This window comes from Eptesicus fuscus, chromosome 3 (assembly GCF_027574615.1).
Source record: "Eptesicus fuscus isolate TK198812 chromosome 3, DD_ASM_mEF_20220401, whole genome shotgun sequence".
NCBI lineage: Eukaryota > Metazoa > Chordata > Mammalia > Chiroptera > Vespertilionidae > Eptesicus > Eptesicus fuscus.
Window position 1 is genome coordinate 59,350,627 of NC_072475.1, and position 18,722 is coordinate 59,369,348.

The following is an 18,722-nucleotide window of genomic DNA, read 5'->3' on the forward strand; positions in this document are numbered from 1 at the left end:
CTACAAACAAACTTCATCACAGGCACAAGTTAATAAGACAAGTGTGGCAGAGCTTAGAATTTATGAAACACTAATCTTTAGTCTCCTAGTAAATTAGTTACCCACTCTTTCTCTTCAAAGTACAAGTAGTTAAAACAAGAGCAAGCTTAAAGTGTTATTGGTAAGAGCACAGGGACTATACTCACCTCTGTTTCAGGGCTGGTATTTCTGTGGGTTCTGGCTCAAGTATTTCATAGGCCAAATTCACATCCTCTGTTTCCCGAAGCAAAGCATAAATGGGCTCAATTTGTTCATTAAACCTTGCCAAAAGTGTGCGTGCATCTTTTTTGGGCATTGCTGATTCATCTTCTTCTACCTCTGTATTGCAAAAAGTGCAGCGGAAAGTTCCTACAGAGAACACAAAAGTCTCAGGTCAGGGAAGAGAAATTCTCAAGACTAGCCTTTAGCAAACTGTTTATATCTCCACTCCTCCTCTAACAGGTTATTATTAAAACTTTTAAATAACAAACAAACAAACAAAAAACTTTTAAAACATACAGAAAAGTTGAGTTTTAAAATGAATATCCACGTGCCCACCATTGAGATTCTAGAATCAACATTCTGCTATACTTAACATATTGCATTTCGATTCATCTCTCATTTTTGATGCATTTCAAATTAATTTCTACCCCTGATTGCAGCATAGCAAACAGATTTTAATCATATTTCTAACAAACTTATTTTAACTTAAAACCAAATTTTTTTACAGTTTACCAGTGAAACTGTACCTTTTCCCAAAAGCCTTCTTTTCACACATTACACATTTGGGCCTACATTATGGAGAAAGCCAAATAAATACCTGAAACCAAGTCTCTAGTCATCTTGTACACTGTCATGTGGCTATTTCTTCAAATTTATTAACCATTTATACCTAAACAAATTTAACCAATCATCTCCAAAATTAAAGTTCAAGAAGCCTTTATTGTTCGTATTTCTTTATCCCTCACATTCAACTTGTACCTAAATTACACTAATTCCCTAGGAATATCTTAAGATTTTTCACTTCTATTATAGTGTCACTAATCAAAACCACCATTATTTAGCTTGAAACAGTTTCCTAAATCTGGTCGTTGGACCTCTAGGTTCTCCTCCATTTCTATGTTTTCTATGCCACCATTTTTGCCATCTCATGCCCTGATCTAAAGTCTGTCTGACAGCTGAATTTCTAAAGTCCACAGCATGAAATCTAAATTTCTTATCCTAACATTCAAGATCCTGTATAATTTGGCACAAAACATCACAACCCAACCATAGTCCTTTACCTGTCAAGTAAATTCAAATACTTGAAAGACAACATACTAGACATTAATATTTATTATATTTTATAGTACTTCCTGTTTCTAAAATGCTTCCACATATACTTTTTAATCCTTATGTCAATCCTGCAAAGTTATGTCAGAACAGAGGCTCTGAGGAGTTTTGTGATTTGTCCAAAGTCACATAGCCAGTAAAAGAAAAGTACATAAGGAAATATTAAACAGTGTATGCAAGTTATATTAATTATCATTAAATTTTAACTGCCTTCACTTAATATGCTTGAACTGCTGCCTTAACTTAAGCATCTAGGAGCCAAAATATAACTATTGTTGCCTTTCTAACACCCATAATGCAGTTCTATATTAAACTGAAATGCACGTTAGCCCAGAACAAGAGCTATATACCATATATATAGCATAGCTGCTTAGTTGCATTTGAGATTTTCTAGTCATAGTCATTGTGTAATGCAACTACTTCTCATAGTTCCTGGTATCATTTTGTGATAAATGAATTACTATATATTTAATGTAAAAATTCTTATACTAAGTAGAATAAACTTTTGACTTCTTTTTTTCATTCAAAGGGAAAGGAAAGAAAACAAGAGAAAAGAACAGCAACTGTTGAATACTGAGTGCTTACCAAGTATTGCCAATCCTCTGAGGCTGGTATAATTATTGCACATTTAAGTTTGTAAAAGACAGAGGATCTAAGGGGTTAAGTAGCTTGCTCAAGGTTATAAAACTAATAATTGTGAGGAGGGGGCAGGATTCAAACCCAAACTATTTTGCTGAAACTCACACTCTTAAACATTACAGTCTACACCACTAGCCTCAATTGGATCTCTAGTTTGGTTCTTATTCCCAACATCAGAGATATGCATCATTCACTTCTATCCCAATTTACCGGAGTATGGATTAAGAGATCATACAAGTACTTAGTGCCTGGCACATTGTAAGTATGCAAACATTTAGCTTTACAAAGTTCCATATGTGATTGATACATACCTCTACCCTCTAACCCTCCTTCCCTGGTAAGGAATAAACAAACTAGGCATCTCTGTTTGAACACAACACTGGAGCTTACTAGTACTGATATATTTCAAGTAGAATAAGCTTTTTTACTGCTTCTCACATATAAGCACTCAACACCATAAAAATTCTTTGTTCATATATCCTGTCTAAAACATTCTTCATCCATCTTGCTGCTGGCCAAATGGTACCTAAATCTTTTATACCTCTTCCAAATAAGTGAGAGAGAAAAGCAACCTTTCACAGCTAGGAGATTGCCTAGCACTCAGTTAGGCTCTGATGTATTTCTATCAAACAGAATCTCACAGATCACCAATATCAGATAAGGAAGGTCCACTGTGACCATGGCGCAGAGCCAAGTCTGTTTGAGTAAGAGTACAGACAAAAGCAAGGTCTCTGTCCAATCATACAAACACACAGAAAAATATCAGCTAACCGGGACTATTGCTTCTTTACCAGTTACAGTTTTAACCTGACCCTGTTCTTATCTTCTAGATAAGACTTATTAAGATACCAAATCATAGCCCGGCCAGTGTGGCTTAGTGGTTGAGCATCAATCTATGAAACAGGAGGTCACAGTTCCATTCCCGGTAAGGACACATGCCTAGGATGCCCGGGTTGTGGGCTTCATCCTCAGTAGGGGGCGTGCAGGAAGCAGCTGATCAATGATTCTCATCATTGATGTTTCTATCTCTTTCTCCTTCTCCCTTCCTCTCTCTGAAATCAATTAAAACATATCTTTAAAAAAAAAAAAAAAGATACCCAATTATAGAACTACTAGTGGCCCAGTGCACAAAATCATGCACAGTAGGCTGCCTGCCACTTCCACGGGAGGCGGGAGCGAGCCACTGGTGCTCGAGGGAGCTGGCAGGGAGCTGCCGCTGCCGCCCAAGGGAGCGGGGTGGCGAGGGAGGGAGGGACCAAGAGGTGCTCCATGCATCTCCTGGTGACCGGTCACACACACAGCCCCGCCTACCCACACATGCCTGCTGCGCAAGCAGCCTCCTGCTGATGGGTCGTTACACGTGAGGGCGTGATGACAACTTGCATATTAGCCTTTTATTATATAGGATTCCCACTTCTTGACAATACCCAATCCAGACCAAACCCAAACCTTCCCTGAATCCTCCCCAAGATTACCTAACAAAAGCCCCAATTCTCCATCCAGCACGTTCTTACTATGACAGTCCATAGTTACTCATGGCATGTGACTTCCCATGTTGCAGAAAACATCAATATACCCAACTTTGTTTACCTATGGGGTGTGTTACTGATGGTGTTTAACTAGTGGGCATCAATATAAAAATTCTAGTTTAATCAACTGGACAAGCATACTATTTACCAAAATAAAGACAGGAAGAATAAGCTCTTTTTTTCTTTGTGGTGAAAAGATGTAAACTTACTTTAAATATCTGAGTCTTTGTTACCAATTGGTCATCATAATGGATAAGTTACAAGCCAACTTATTACAACTGCTCAAAGCTCAAACGTGAGATGTAGACTAGAAATTCTGATATGAGAATCAACAACATATAGGTAGTAACTGAAATCATAAAGTAGATGAGAATATCAAAGATTAAGGAGAGTGAGAAGCATAGTCAGTCAAGACATAAACCCAAGGAAAGGAGAATCCTTAAGACAGAAATGGTACAACCAGAGGGATAGGATGGTATTTCAAGGGAGAAATGGTTTGGTGTTAATTTCTCAAGGTAAAAAAGAATGGAAAACTAGCTTCTATATTTAGTAAAAAAGGGTATTAGTGACCTTGGCTAGAGAGGTTTTAGTTGGTATGCTATCTTAGATGATTTTCTAACTATTCCAGGTTACCTCAGCTTCTTCGCTTCAACAAAAATAGAATAGAATCCATGTGGGAGTTAAAAAATAAATCATATAAAATAAGGTCTAAATCCATTTTCAAATACCTGCTGAATTAAAATGAAAAAAAATGCTGATGTGGGACTTACATTAAATGTTGAAAGATGGGCACTTATAAAGACTGTCAATGAAAACTAGAGAATACTGCAAAAAAGTTATGTAATTCAGTAGTTTTCAAAATTTTAAAGAAACCCTATTCCACAAGTGAAGAAGTAACTAATATCTATATCTACATCTACATCTATATCTATCTGTATCTATATCTATATCTATCTATCTATATCTATATCTGTATCTGAAAGCTTAAGCGACCATCCAATCATTCGACCGGTAGCTATGATGTGCATTAACCACCAGAAGGTAGACACTCAACACATAGGCATGGAAACATGTAACAGACTGATGAATCTCAGAGCGAAGCGGGGAGGGGAGAGGGTGGGAAGAGATTAACCAAAGATCTTGTATGCGTACTAGAGGCCCGGTGCATGGATTCGTGCACCGGCAGGGTCCCTCGGCCTGGCCTACAGGGATCGGGCCAAAACTAGCAGTCCAACAGCCCCTGAGGGGTGTCAGACTGCAAGAGGGCACAGGCCAGGCCGAGGGACCCCACCAGTGCATGAATCTGTGCACTGGGCCTCAAGTATAAGTATAAAAGCAAGTGCTCCAACTGAAGCATAGAAAGACAGCTAAAACAAAGGGCAACACTATAATCCTCTCAACCTATGTCTTCAGAGCATTACAAACTGAGCTCCTCAAAGTCTTGCACCAGGCACACTTTGCTACAGAGCCTTTGTACTTGCTGTTTCCTCTGCCCAGAATGCTTTTCCTCCAGATAGGTGAGTGGCAGGTCTCCCTACTTAGTTCAGTTCTTTACTCAAAAGTAATGTCAGTGAGGCCTTCCCTAACCAACATTACCTAAAATTTCAATACTGTCCTGTCCTTCCCTTTTCCCTAACATTTATCACTATCAAACATGTTATGTTTTATTATTTATTCAATTATTTATCATTAAAAGTATTACACTATACCAACTTTAAAAGTCCTCCCAAATACCCTATTTCTCTTTTGAAGGCAAGATACATTCAAAACTTCAGCTTTAAATAAATAAATGCTCTAGTCAGTGTTGCTCATCCACATAAAATAGCAATGCTTTTATTTTGGGGGGAAAAAGAGATCACTGTTAACATCATCATCTGATAGAAGGGCAATCTCAGAATAACAGTTTTTTAACTTGAATAAATTTGGTTTGTGGGGAAAAAATAGCGGGGGGGGGGGGGGGCAGGGGGAGATCATAGTATATAGTCATAAGAGACCTGAATTCTAGCCTCACCCAGGTAACTTTCCAGATTTGGGTTTAATTTAGATGAAGATTTACCAGGAGTTACTTGTTGAAGGGCTCGTTTTCAGTTCTAAAAAGAGTGGCTTACATATTACTGTGAATAATCTAAGATTTTATCCTACTTATAAGCTAACAAATTATCCTACCAGTTTCATGGATGTTGGAGAAAGACACAGAACTCCCAGGTCAGAGACGAAGAACTTTATTAATCAGGGCAGTAGCAGTAGTCAGTTTTGTGACAGTCCTGTAAGCCCCCAATTCCCATAGGGTGACACAGAGAGAGCCAGGTAACAATTGTATATGCAGTGCATTATGTTGCAAAAGAGAAACCCTGAGGTTAAGGAACCCAACTCTTTATAATGAGCATAAACATGCCTGTCCTTTGCTCTGAAGGGTGATGTTATCTTTACTAAGCTGAACTGAGCAAACATTCTCTGAAGAAAGACTATTACATTTTTATTTTATTTTTCAGTTACAGTTGACATTCAATATGCAATACAGCATAATGGTGAGAGTATCATACAATTTACAAAGTGATCCCACAATATTTCAAGTACCCACAGGGCAGCATACATAGGTAATACAATATTATCCTATCTAATAAAGAGGGAATATGCTAATTTTCAAAGATGGCGGTGCCCACAGCCAATAAGGAGGGAATATGCTAACTGACTGCCCTGCCCTCAGATGGCAGTGCCCCCAGCCAATAAGAAGGGAATATGCTAATTGACTGCCCCACCCTCAAAGATGGTGGTGCCCTTAGCCACAAGATGGCAGTGCCCAGTCCCCTCAGCCCCACCGGGGCGGCAGGTGCGTGGCAAGGCTGGGCCCGCCCCGAGGAGGGCCTGTCCGTTCTGCACGCCTGCCTCCGGAGTCCCCCAGTTCCCTCAGCCCCCAGGGCTGCCCGAGGCTCAGATAACCAGGGCTGGCCGAGGCTTGCACTGCCTGCAGTGGCAGCAGCAGAAGTGTTATAGGACGTGGCCTTCTCCTGATAGCCGGGTCCCCTCCTGCCCCCGGACTGTGAGGGGGGCAGGCCAGGCTGAGGGACTCCCCCATCCATTGCATGAATTTTCATGCACCAGGCCTCTAGTCTATAATAATTAAAGCATAATATGCAAATCGACCGAACAGTGGAACAACCATCCGGATGCCCTTCCAGAAGAAGCCGGGGCTGTGGATGCGAGGGATCGAGGCAGCCAGCAGGCACCAGGGCTGAGAAGGCCTACGCTTGCACGGATTTCATGCACCAGGCATCTAGTTGACTATATTCTCTAAACTGTACATGCCCATGACTGTTTTGTAACTGCCAATTTGTACTTCTTAATCCATTTATCTTTTTCACCCAATCCTCCAAACTCCTTCCCCTCTGGCAACCCTGTTTGTTCTCTGTATCTATGAGGCTGTTTCTGTTTTGTTGGTTCATTCATTTTGTTCTTTAAAGTCTACATATAAGTGAGGTCATATGGTATTTGTCTTTCTATGTTTAATTTATTTCATTTAGCATAATACCCTCTAGGTCCAACCATGCTGTCACAAGTAGTAAGATTTCACTCTTTTAAAAAAAAATTTATTGCCAAAACCGGTTTGGCTCAGTGGATAGAGCGTCAGCCTGCGGACTGGGAGGTCCCGGGTTCGATTCCGGTCAAGGGCATGTACCTTGGTTGCGGGCACATCCCCAGTGGGGAGTGTGCAGGAGGCAGCTGATTGATGTTTCTTTCTCATCGATGTTTCCAACTCTCTATTCCTCTCTCTTCCTCTCTGTAAAAACTCAATAAAATATATTTTTTAAAAAAATTATTGATTTCAGAGAGTAAGGGAGAGAGTAATAGAAACATCAATTATGAGAAAGAATCATTGATTGGCTGCTTCCTGCACGCCCCACACTGGGGATCGAGCTCTCAACCCAAGCATGTGCCCTGACTGGGAATCGAATGGTGACCTCCTGGTTCATAGGTTGATGCTCAACCACTGAGCATGTCAGCTGGGCAGATTTCATTCTTTTTTATGGCCAAGTAATATTCCATTATATATATATAACACCACTTTTTTATTGACTCATCTACTGATGGGCACTTGGGTTGCTTCCATATCTTGGCTAGTGTAAATAACACTACAATGAATATAAATATAGGGTGCATTATGTCTTTTAGAATTAGTGTTTTGGAATTCTTTGATATATACCTAGAAGTATAATTGCTGGGTCATAAAGCAGTTCCATTTTTAATTTTATGAGGAACCTCAATACTGTTTTCCATAGTGGCTGTACTAATTTGCATTTCTACCAATAGTGCATGAGTGTTCCCTTTTCTCCACATCCTAGCCAACACTTGTTGTTTGTTGATTTATTGATGACAGCCACTCTGGTGTGAGGTAATATCTCACTGTGGTTTTAATTTGCATTTCTCTGATGATTAGTGATGTTGAGCACCTTTTCATATGTGGGGGAAGTCTATTTTTATTATACTGAACAGAAAGCAAGCTTGCCCTTTGCTTTGGAAACAATATCTGTATCTTCCAAGGCTGCTCACTCTATAAATATCCTTGAAAAGGGTAGTCCAGAAAAAAGGCAGACAGTACCTCTACTTACAAGACATGTATAACATATGAGAGACCCATGGAGAACTGTCTGTTTCCCAACAATTAGCATGTCCGGCAAACAATACAAGAAGAAAAGCTAGCCTGACATCTCTGAATCCTATACTTATCACAAAATACAAGTTGTAAACAAGAAGCAGCCTGTCAAAAGCCAGGTCTAAGAAGAAAAATAATAAATTCTATTATTTTTCTGGAAAATGACTTAAGACTAGCTTAACATACCAGCAGCATTTTTATAAATTTCATTAAACATTAAAAAATGCAGCCCTAACCAGTTTGGCTCAGGGGATAGAGTGTTGGCCTGCGGACTGAAGGGACCTAGGTTCGATTCCGGTCAAGGACATGTACCTTGGTTGCGGGCACATCCCCAGTGGGGGGTGTGCAGGAGGCAGCTGATTGATGTCTCTCTCATCGATGTTTCTAACTTTCTATCCCTCTCCCTTCCTCTCTGTAAAAATCAATAAAATATATTTTTTTAAATGCAAATAAGCTTTTCCCAAATCAGAGGTGGGGGTGGGGAACTTTGCACACACTATGTACAAAGTACCATTCTACTGAGTGATGGTAGAACACAAATAGACTCTGTCATCAAGAAACTTCAAGTTTAATAGAGATAAAAGGTATCTGGAGATAAACATGATATGGGATCAGTGAAAAAATAAAGCACATAAATATTTTGGAGTTAAAAGAAGGAATATGACTTCTAGCAGTAAAGAAGATTTATGGAGAAAGTGTGCCTTTTGAGGTAGACTTTAGAAGAAAAGTAGTTGTTAGAGATCAAGGACATGGGGAAGAGAACGGGACATTCTAGACCATCATAAGAGAAGTAGGTAGTTGAAAATAATGCTAAACTGCAATTTCAGTCTATTAGGAATATAGTCATCAAAAAGAATGGTGAAAAACATAATTAAAAGGATTAAAATACAGTGGCCATAAATATAAATGGGTCTTAAATGCCAAACTTCATTTTGATTTTATTCTTTAGTAATGGAAAAGTGATTGAAGTATTTTGGGAAAGAATATGAAATCATCAAAACTAATATTTATAGCCGGGCTGGTGTGGCTCAGTGGTTGAGCATTGACCCATAAACCAGGAGGTGGAGGTTCGATTCCAATCAAGGCACATGCCTGGGTTGCAAGCTCAATCCCTCTCTCCCTCTCCCTTCTTCTCTATGAAATCAATAAAAACATATTTTTAAAAAACAAAAACTAATATTTATAAACTGATTTGCCTTAATGGCTTGAAATGGTCTTCCAATAAGTCAACTGGAAGTTCTTAACTGAGTGTTTTCATAAAAATCACCAGTGAAATTTTTAATTAATACCCAGGCCCCACCCCAGAGATGCTGATTCAGTAAGTCTGGAGTGGGGCCCAGGAATATAAATTTTAAAAGTTCCACAAGGAATTCTAATGTATACCCTTGGTGGAGAGCTGCTGTTAAGTAATCACTATGATAAATAGCCCCACTCTTCTTGTAACTGGATCACTTTGCACTAAGTAGTATGCACAGAATATACTACTCAAGCATGAGAGAAGACACTGAAACTGAAGCTCACAGCTCTTTGTGGTCTCCCTCTTCCCATACATAAAAAAGTAGGCAAAAACTGGAAACAGCAAATCCAAACCAAGGAGAATGTACAAGCTACATCCAAGCATGTGGCAGCAGGAAGAAAATGAAGGCTACAAAGATTCTTTATGCAAAACTTGACAAATGATAGGATTAAGAGAAGAAAAAAGAAACAGTTCAATGATAACATATTTGTTTGATCATTTACAGTCACAAACCACAAGACAACTAAGAAGGCTATTTCACAAATATTCTCATTTGTTCATCAAGTCTATGTCAATAGTATTATCCAAATCTAACATAAGAGGGAATAAAGACTCAGAAAGGTTACGTTTACTAGGTCATAACTTAAAAACAAAAATCACTAAGCCTGGATTCAAATACAAATCTTTCTGACTCAATAATTGACAAATTATTGTATTATTTTCCAAACAACTATAAACCTACTTTTGCCCCACCCCATACATAGGAAACGCAGGGACAGCCTTCTCTGATATAGCAATGAATAAGCAAAGACGTAAAGGACCAGTTATAGACATTTGGGCAAAAGGAAACAGCATGAAAAAAGGCAAGCAGCCCTAGCCAGTTTGGGTCAGTGGATAGAGCATCGGCCTGCAGATCAAAGGGTCCCAAGTTCGATTCTGGTCAAGGGCAGGTATCTAGGTTGCAGGCTCCTCCCCGGCCCAGGCCCTGGTATGCAGGAAGCAACCAATCAATATCTTTCTCTCACATCGATGTTTCTGTCTTCCCCTCTCTCTAAAAAAAAAAAAAAAAAAAAAAGAAATCAATGGAAAAATATTCTCAGGTGAGGATTTAAAAAAAAAAAAAAAGGCAAGTAGAGCCCAGCCGGTATAACTCAGCTTTTGAGTGTTGACCTCTGAACCAGGAGGTCACAGTTTGATTCCGGTCAGGGTATATCAAGCTGGGTTGTGGGCTCGAATCCCAATGGGGGGCATGCAGGCAGCAGCCAATCAATGATTCTCTCTCATCTTTGATGTTTCTATCTATCTCTCCCTCTCCCTTTCTCTCTGAAATCAATAAAAATAAAATAAAATAAATTTTAAAAAGGTAAGTAAAGGCACGCCTAGTGCAAGTAAGACAGAAATAAGATGGTCAGTGAGGCTGTTGTGGAGTGACATGGGAGTGGTGGAAATAAAGCCTCAAAATGGGAGGTGAGCGTAGATAAATGACCTTATAAATTCTGTAAAGTACTTCGACTTTTCTGAGAGAAGAAGACTTTGGAGGGTTTTGGAAAAAAAGAGTGACATAACCTGATGTGCTTTTTAGAAGGGTCACTGGCTGCTGTGACAAATAGTTCATATGAGCAGCAAGAGTGAAAGCAAGGAGAGTAGCTAAGAGTTGTGCAAAATTTAAGCAAGAGATAATGGCTTACATAACTTTTCTGGATAATCCTATGGAAAAAAAACTGTACTAGTAAATAAACTCACCCCCACTCAAAAAAGCTTCTAAAATGGAGAACAGTATGGAGTTTCCTCAAAAAACTAAAAATGGAACTCCCATTTGACCCAGTGATCCCACTTCTAGGAATATATCCCAAGAAACTAGAAACACCAATCAGAAAGGATATATGCACCCCTATGTTCATAACAGCACAATTCACAATAGCTAAGATTTGAAAACAGCCTAAGTGCCCATCAGCAGATGTCGATTAAAAAACTGTGGTACATCTACACAATGGAATACTACACTGCTGTAATAAGGAAGGAACTCCTACTATTTGCAACAGCATGGATGGACCTGGAGAACATTATGCTAAGCGAAATAAGTCAGTTGGAGAAATATAAATATCTCACTCATTTGTGGAATATAATAAACAACATAAACTGATGAACAAAAACAGAACCAGAGACAGAGAAGCATCAATCAGACCGTCAAACCTCAGAGGGAAGGCAGGGGAGGGTGGAGGGAAAGGGGAGAGATCAACCAAAGGACTTGTATGCATGCATATAAGCATAACCAATGGACACAGGCACCAGGGGGGTGAGGGCATGAGTGGGGGTGGGGGGGTGGGGTCAATGGGGGGATAAGGACACATAGGTAATACTTACCTTAATCAGTAATTTAAAAAAGCTTCCAGAAAAAAACAATAAAACAAAAGATTAACAGTTCCATGTTAAAACCAAGTAACTAGAACCAAACTTCCTAGAATTTTAGTGAGATAAAGAGGAAACTATAAAGCTTCAATATATATCACTAACCCATGGATTAATTTTACCACACTGTAAAAATCCAACCATCATATATACCTTAAGAAGCATATATGGACATTATTTCCCCTCCCTCTGGATATTTTATAGATTGTGTATACATGCGAAAAGAAAGTAATTGGAAAAATAAGAGTGCCAAAAATTGTGATTACTCTTTACTATGCCACAATGTGTTTCTGAAGATGGCATAATTAAACAGCATATTTTCTATGTGAACACTACTATAACCATGAGTTTTAATTCCTAACCAAGACTTTCAAATTAACCAAAAGTGACTAACATGGTCTTCTAAGAGCAGTAATAAAATAACCTCAAGCCTCTTTATACTTTTTAAATGTCAACTATTTTCCGAATCAAAGGGTGTTATGAAATTAGAGAAACCATACATGGTACAGAATAGACTGAACTTAACATTTAATACATGCTAAAAAAGGCCTAGGATGATTAAAGGATTTGCCCAGGGTAACAGTTACTAACATAGCCCAAGACTAGAAGTCAGGGGTCTGGAATCCTAATACACTATCAATTTACTATCTTATAACCATTGCTTTAAAAAAGAAAAAAAAAAAAACCTTCTAGAAATGACATGTTAACTGAATATACTGACTATGCAAAAGGACCCAATAAGTGCTCTAAAAAACCCTGACAATACTATCTGAAGTTGACGAAACATTAATAACCATAAGCTGTTACAACAAAAAAATAGTTAATTAAGAATCACTTTACTTTCTTAAATTTCAAAAGGGCTTTGGGAAAGGATGGGGGACAGTTGGTGTTTCGTGGGCTTGGGGTGTAAGGTGAAAGGACTGGAAGGATAACTAAAACTTAATAGTTATTAACACAGTACACATTAAAAGATGGGGAGAGTGCAGACTGGGTTGAATGGGAAAGCATAGAGAGGAAAAACTAGGTTTGCCATTTTATCTACACTAGTGACCTGGTGCACAAAATTCATGCACATTAAAAGGTAAATAATTAGAGGAAAATTTTTAATATTGCTATTTGCCCTTTCTCTGTAATAGAAGTGTCAGAGATTAAAGAAAATTAGTAAAATGTATATGAAAATCTTCCTCCTGTCAGAGTCTGGGGTGCATCACAGGAACCAGAGTCAAGTCTCTGCCCACCCACGTGTGCCTCAAAATCGCACGAGACCCAGACCCGGGTGACCCCAGCCCCGTTGGGCTAGATCCAGACCCGGCTGGCCCCACCCCCGTCAAGCCCCACCTGGCCCAGCGCCGGGGCAGGGAGCGCAGTCTGAGGTCTCCCGGCCTGGGCTGGGGGGCACGCCTTGAGGTCCCCTGGGCCTGAGGTTCCCGTCAAGCCCCGCCAGGTGGGGGGCGCAGCCTCAGGTCCCCCAGCCAGGCACCAGGGCAGGGGGCACGGCTTCAGGTCCCCAGGCCCAGTGCCGGGGCAGGGGGCGTGGCCTGAGGTCCCCCATCAAGCCCTGCCAGGCGGGGGAAATGGCCTGAGGTCCCGTCAAGCCCTGCCAGGTGGTGGGCGCAGCCTGAGGTCCCCCAGCCTGGTGCCAGGGTGGGGGGGCGCGGCCTGAGGTCCAGGGCAGGGAGCATGGCCTGAGGTCCCCTGTAAACCCCACCAGGAGGGGGGCGCAGCCTCAGGTCCCCTGCCCCAGCCCAGCGCCACGCAGCCTCAGGTCCCTGCTGATTGCTCGTTAGGGCTCATTACGGGAACTTGGCCTCTGCTGTGGGTGCAGCCATCTTGTTATGGTGTGATGGTCAATTTGCATATTACCTCTTTATTAGATAGAACTAGAGGCCCAGTGCACAAAATTCTTGCACGGGTGGGGTCCTTAGGCCTGGCCGGCGATCAGGGCCAATCAGGGCCTTCCTGCTGGTTGCTGGCTGCCGGCTAGGGCCTGCCAGATGGGGGAGGGACCGCAGGAGGTTGGCCAGCCACGGGAGGTTGGCTGTGGGAGCGCACTGACCACCAGGGGGCAGCTCCTGCATTGAGCATCTGCCCCCTCGTAGTCAGTATGCGTCATAGTGACCAGTTGTTCTGGTCATTCTGGCATTCTCGTTGCTTAGGCTTTTGTATAAATAGATATTTTTCTAAATTTACATTACTTAAGTATTTTTAGGAGAAAGAAAACAAATGTTATTCTGAATCCTCCAAAAGCACTCAATTCCCTCTTAACTAATATGAAGAAGTTAGGTAGTCATTCTTGGACTATTCTTTGAAAGCATAATCAAGTCCTTTGTTATAACTTTTATGAAAGTTCATAATGTTCATGCACATATATATTAAAACTAGAGGCCCGAAGCATGAAAATTCATGCACTGGAGGGGGGGTCCCTCAGCCCAGCCTTCCCCTTCTCACAGTCCGAGAGCCCTCAGGGGTGGGAGGTGACCCAGCGATCAGGGGAAGGCGACCTATCACAGCTCTGCTGCTGCCACTGCCAGCAGCATAAGCCTTGGCCAGCTCTGGTTACCTGAGCCTCAGGCAGCCCTGGTCGGCTGGGCAGCCACCATCAGAGGCTTGCCTGTGCCTTGGGCTGGCCCTGGGCAGCTAGGCAGCCGCCATCCAAGGCTTGCCTGCGCCTCGGGCCAGCCCTGGGCGGCTAGGGGGCTGAGGGGACTGGGGGACTCCAGAGGCAGGCACGTGGCAAGGCCGGGCCCGCCTGGGGGCAGGCCCGGCCTTGCCGTGCATCTGCCTCCCTGGCAGGGCTGAGAGGACTGGGTGCCACCATCTTGTGGCTGTGGGCACCGCCATCTTTGAGGGCGTGGCAGTCAATTAGCATATTCCCTCCTTATTGGTTGTGGGTGCCGCCATCTTTGAGGGTGGGGCAGTCAATTAGCATATTCCCTCCTGATTGGCTGTGGGCGCTGCCATCTTTGCGATGGCATGAGGTTCAATTAGCATATTTCCTCTTTATTAGATAGGATGCTAGCCTCAAAAGATACCTTTTACTCTGATTTCCAAACTTTAATAAAACAAATTTCTTCAGTCTAATTGGGCAAGGGGAAATATATGGAAAAAGGAATCTACACTAATAAAAGAGCAAGATGCAAATTGACCGTACCTTCACGACGCCCACCAGCCAATCAGGAGTGAGTATGCAAATTAACCCAACAAAGATGGTGGGTTAATTTGCATACGCAAGCCCCAGCTGCTCAGGGCTTCTGGGCAGTGTGGGAAGGCAGAAAGGCGGCTCCAGGCTGGAGCGAAAAGGCAGCTCCGGCCGGAGTGAAAGCAGTGCCAGCAGCCAGAGGAAGGAAGGCCCATTCTTGCACGAATCTTTGTGCATCGGGCCTCTAGTTACTATTATAAAATAGTAACAGACATGACAAGTACATAGCTATATATTTATATTATTTTACCTATAATAAAAAGGAATTTTAAAAATCATCCTTCAAGTGACTGCAGAACATCTAACACTGTAAAATACTCATTCATTTGCATTCAAAAGGAAAAAATAAGCAGGTTTAATGTATTGGGGGGGTATTTTGAGTATCTTTAAACTCAGAAGATCTCAAATATTTTAATGATGTACACAACAAAATCCCACACCCCAAAACTCAATTTATCAATGAAATTGTCTTCTGTCCTTCCTTAAATGGACACATCTAGATTTGGTCTAATCATGCATCATTCCTAGATTCTGTAACTCTTATAAAAAGGAAAACTGTACTATGCCTGGGAGGAAAACAACATATTGAAGCATGGTACTTGTGTAAATAGTAAAACTAATAATAAATTCTATAAATTAGGCCTAAATCAAATTCATCTCAACATGCAGTGAGCAGGCAAAAAGTCTGTGGTTTTGATATGACTAGTTGAGAGACAATATGTACTCAATAGAATATCGAATGCCAGGATCAATTATTCACAAATAAGTTAGCTCCTGTATAATCAGCATCAAATTACAAAAAAGAAAACACAAATGACTTTTTAAAAGCTCTCAAATCTTCAAGATCAAACACAATAATTAAATAATAATCAGACCTAAAGGGGTTGTTGTGGTTTTTTTGTGTGTGGGTTTTTTTTTGGAGAGGGAGAATGTTGAAGAACTTGTTCCTTACTTTCTTTCCATATTTGCTTTTATTTTTTTAACCTGTTCTAATGGTCACCCTCTCCCCACCAAATCCACACCTCTGAGCTTTCTGGTATCATTTTCTAATTAACTCATCCTGAGCAAGATTCCAACTCAGCAATTGAGCAAAATAATCCTAGAAAGATTTCTTTCTGTATTTGTTTGTGTGTTTAGCATTTTAAGAACTGAAAACACTGCTTTTATAAGACATCTCTTGTTCTAAATAGAAAGAGATGAAGACAAGAAAAAGTAGCCTGATGTGTGAAAATTGAAGAGGAATTTTAATCAGAAAACTGACCTGTCTATAAACCAAAAGGCTTTGCCTGCAGTCACAAGGCAAGAAGAGAGATTCATATGATTTAACCCCAAATACATACGTGAATATCCTATCTAATAAAGAGGGGAATATGCTAATTGACCATCACGCCCTCACAAAGATGGCTGCGCCCACAGCCAATAAGGAGGGAATGTGTTAATTGACTGCCACTCTCTCAAAGATGGCGGTGCCCAGTCCCCTCAGCCCCGCCAGGGCAGCAGGTGTGTGGCACAGCCAGGCCCACCCCCAGGCGGGTCCAGTCATTCCGCGCGCCTGCCTCTGGAGTCCCCCAGTCCCCTCAACCCCCCAGCCGCCCAGGGCCAGCCCAAGGCACAGGCAAGCCTCAGATGTTGGCTGCCCAGCCGCCCAGGGCCGGCCCGAGGGACAACCAAATGACTGAACAAGCAGGCTGCGTGGGGCAACCAGGCTGGCAGGGGAGTTAGTGACGGACAACCAAACGACTGAACAGCAGGTTGTGTGGGGTGACCAGGCCAGCGGGAGTGGCCATGAGGGGCGACCAGGCTGGCATGGGGGACAGTTGGGGGTGACCAGGCCAGCAGGGGGGGCAGTTGGGGGCGACCAGGCTGGCAGAGGGGGCAGTAAGAGGCAACCAGGCCGGCAGGGGGATGGGGACAGTTGGGGTGACCAGGCTGGCGGGGGTGGGGGGTGGGTGCAGTTGGGGCCAACTAGGACAGCGGGGGGGGGGCAGTTGGGGGCGATTAGGCTGGGGGGGGGCAGTAAGGGGCAACTAGGCCAGCGGGGGGGGGGGGGCAGTGGGGGCAACCAGGCCGGCAGGGGGGGCAGTTAGGGGTGACCAGGCCAGCGGGGGGGGGGGGCAGTTAGGAGCGACCAGGCTGGCAGGGAGGGGGCAGTTGGGGGCGACCTGGCTGGCAGCAGGGGGCAGTTAGGGGCAACCAGGATAGTGGGGGGGGGTCAGTTAGGGGCGATCAGGCCGGCACGCAGAGGCAGTGAGGGGCGATCCGGCCGGCAGGTGTGGGGGGGGGCAGTTAGGGGTGACCAGGCAGGCAGGCAAGTGAGTGATTAGGAGCCAGAGGTCCAGGATTGTGAGAGGGATCCCAGATTGGAGAGGGTGCAGGCTGGGCTGAGGGGACACACACACCCCATGCACGAATTTCGTGCACCGGGCCTCTAGTCTCAAGTATATATGAAGTTTACTTTAACATTCCAAGTGACTCAGAACTAACCACTAAAATTACACCAATTTCCATTATTGGCCATTTTTAAGGCTTATTTATTAGATACCTATTTAAGAGTTAGTTATTAAAGACTTCTTTTACACTAATTCTAAAATCTGTCTGTCTCTAAGTCATTTTCATGGAATCACACAAAACAAGCTGAATCTCCACAAAAGCTATCCTATTCTTCCCTAATATTCAATCTAAAACATCCTAGAAATTTATATAGCCCTAGGTTTATTTATTACTTGTAAGAATACTGCAAACCCTAGAGTACAACACAGGGATGTGTATGTGCACCTACACACAATTTGATGAGCTGAATTAGATAAAATAATCTCTAAATTCTTATTCCTAAGATTTTATTAAATATACTTATAAGATTTCCTTTTTTTAAATTTAACTTATTTTGATGTTTATTTAAAATGGGATTCCCTTAGAGTGCCAGCCTGTGGACCAAAGGGTCCTGGGTTCGATTCTGGCCATGGGCACTTACCCTGGTTGCAAGTTCCTCCCCAGCCCAGGCTCTGAGCGCATGCAGGAGGCAACCAATCGATGTGTTTCTCTCATATCAATGTTTCTCTGTCTCTCCCTCTCTCTAAAATCAATGGAAAAATATCCTCAGGTGAGGATTAAAAATAAAACAAAACAACAAAAAAACTTCCTTACTAATATGCCCTAGTTCTCTGCCATGAAAAAAAAACACTTAGTTTTAAAATGGGATTTCCAGGTCTATAGGTAATTTCAGTAATAGGAGCTCCCAAACTGTTTCTAATTCAAACACCTGACAATTTTATCACATCCACAATAAACAACAGTGCCATATATGCCTTTTCAGAAGCTATAAAACTAAAGTTGCGTTCGTGGCATAGAGGTGAGCATAGCTGTTTTCCAGAAGCTATAAAACTATATTCCCACTGCTGAGAATTCTTAAGGAAAAAACTTTTACAGGAATAAAATGGTATCTACCCTAAGAAAAAATAGACACAATCGAAGTGCTGAAAATGTGTAGAAAGTAAAATGGGGGGACAGGGTAGGATTACACGTATTAAAACATTTTTTGAACACTAAATAGAAATAAGAGAGTTTGGTACATTAAGGAACCAAGAGATCACAAACTATTTTTGGCTGTGATTATAATTATAAGTAATATGCAAAAGCTAGTGGTTTTGTGGGTAATATTTTCTCTTCAAAATTATCCTCCTTGGCCTTATGGCTGCTTAATTTTTAAAT

The 18,722-nt window shown here is 41.9% G+C and overlaps 1 protein-coding gene across 4 annotated transcripts in view; it reads right to left on the minus strand.

Annotated features, from left to right (window-relative positions):
* The window catches only part of GTF2E1 (general transcription factor IIE subunit 1), a 43,850-nt gene that overhangs the window by 18,996 nt on the left and 6,132 nt on the right, over positions 1-18,722 (minus strand). For all 4 annotated transcript variants that reach the window (XR_008555576.1, XR_008555575.1, XR_008555577.1 and 1 more), the window contains exon 2: positions 186-387. Coding sequence is in view for 1 of the 4 variants with exons in the window: in XM_008146650.3 (XP_008144872.1) it covers positions 186-387 (202 nt within the window). In the remaining 3 variants the exon portion in view is untranslated. The remainder of the gene's footprint in view (positions 1-185; positions 388-18,722) is intronic.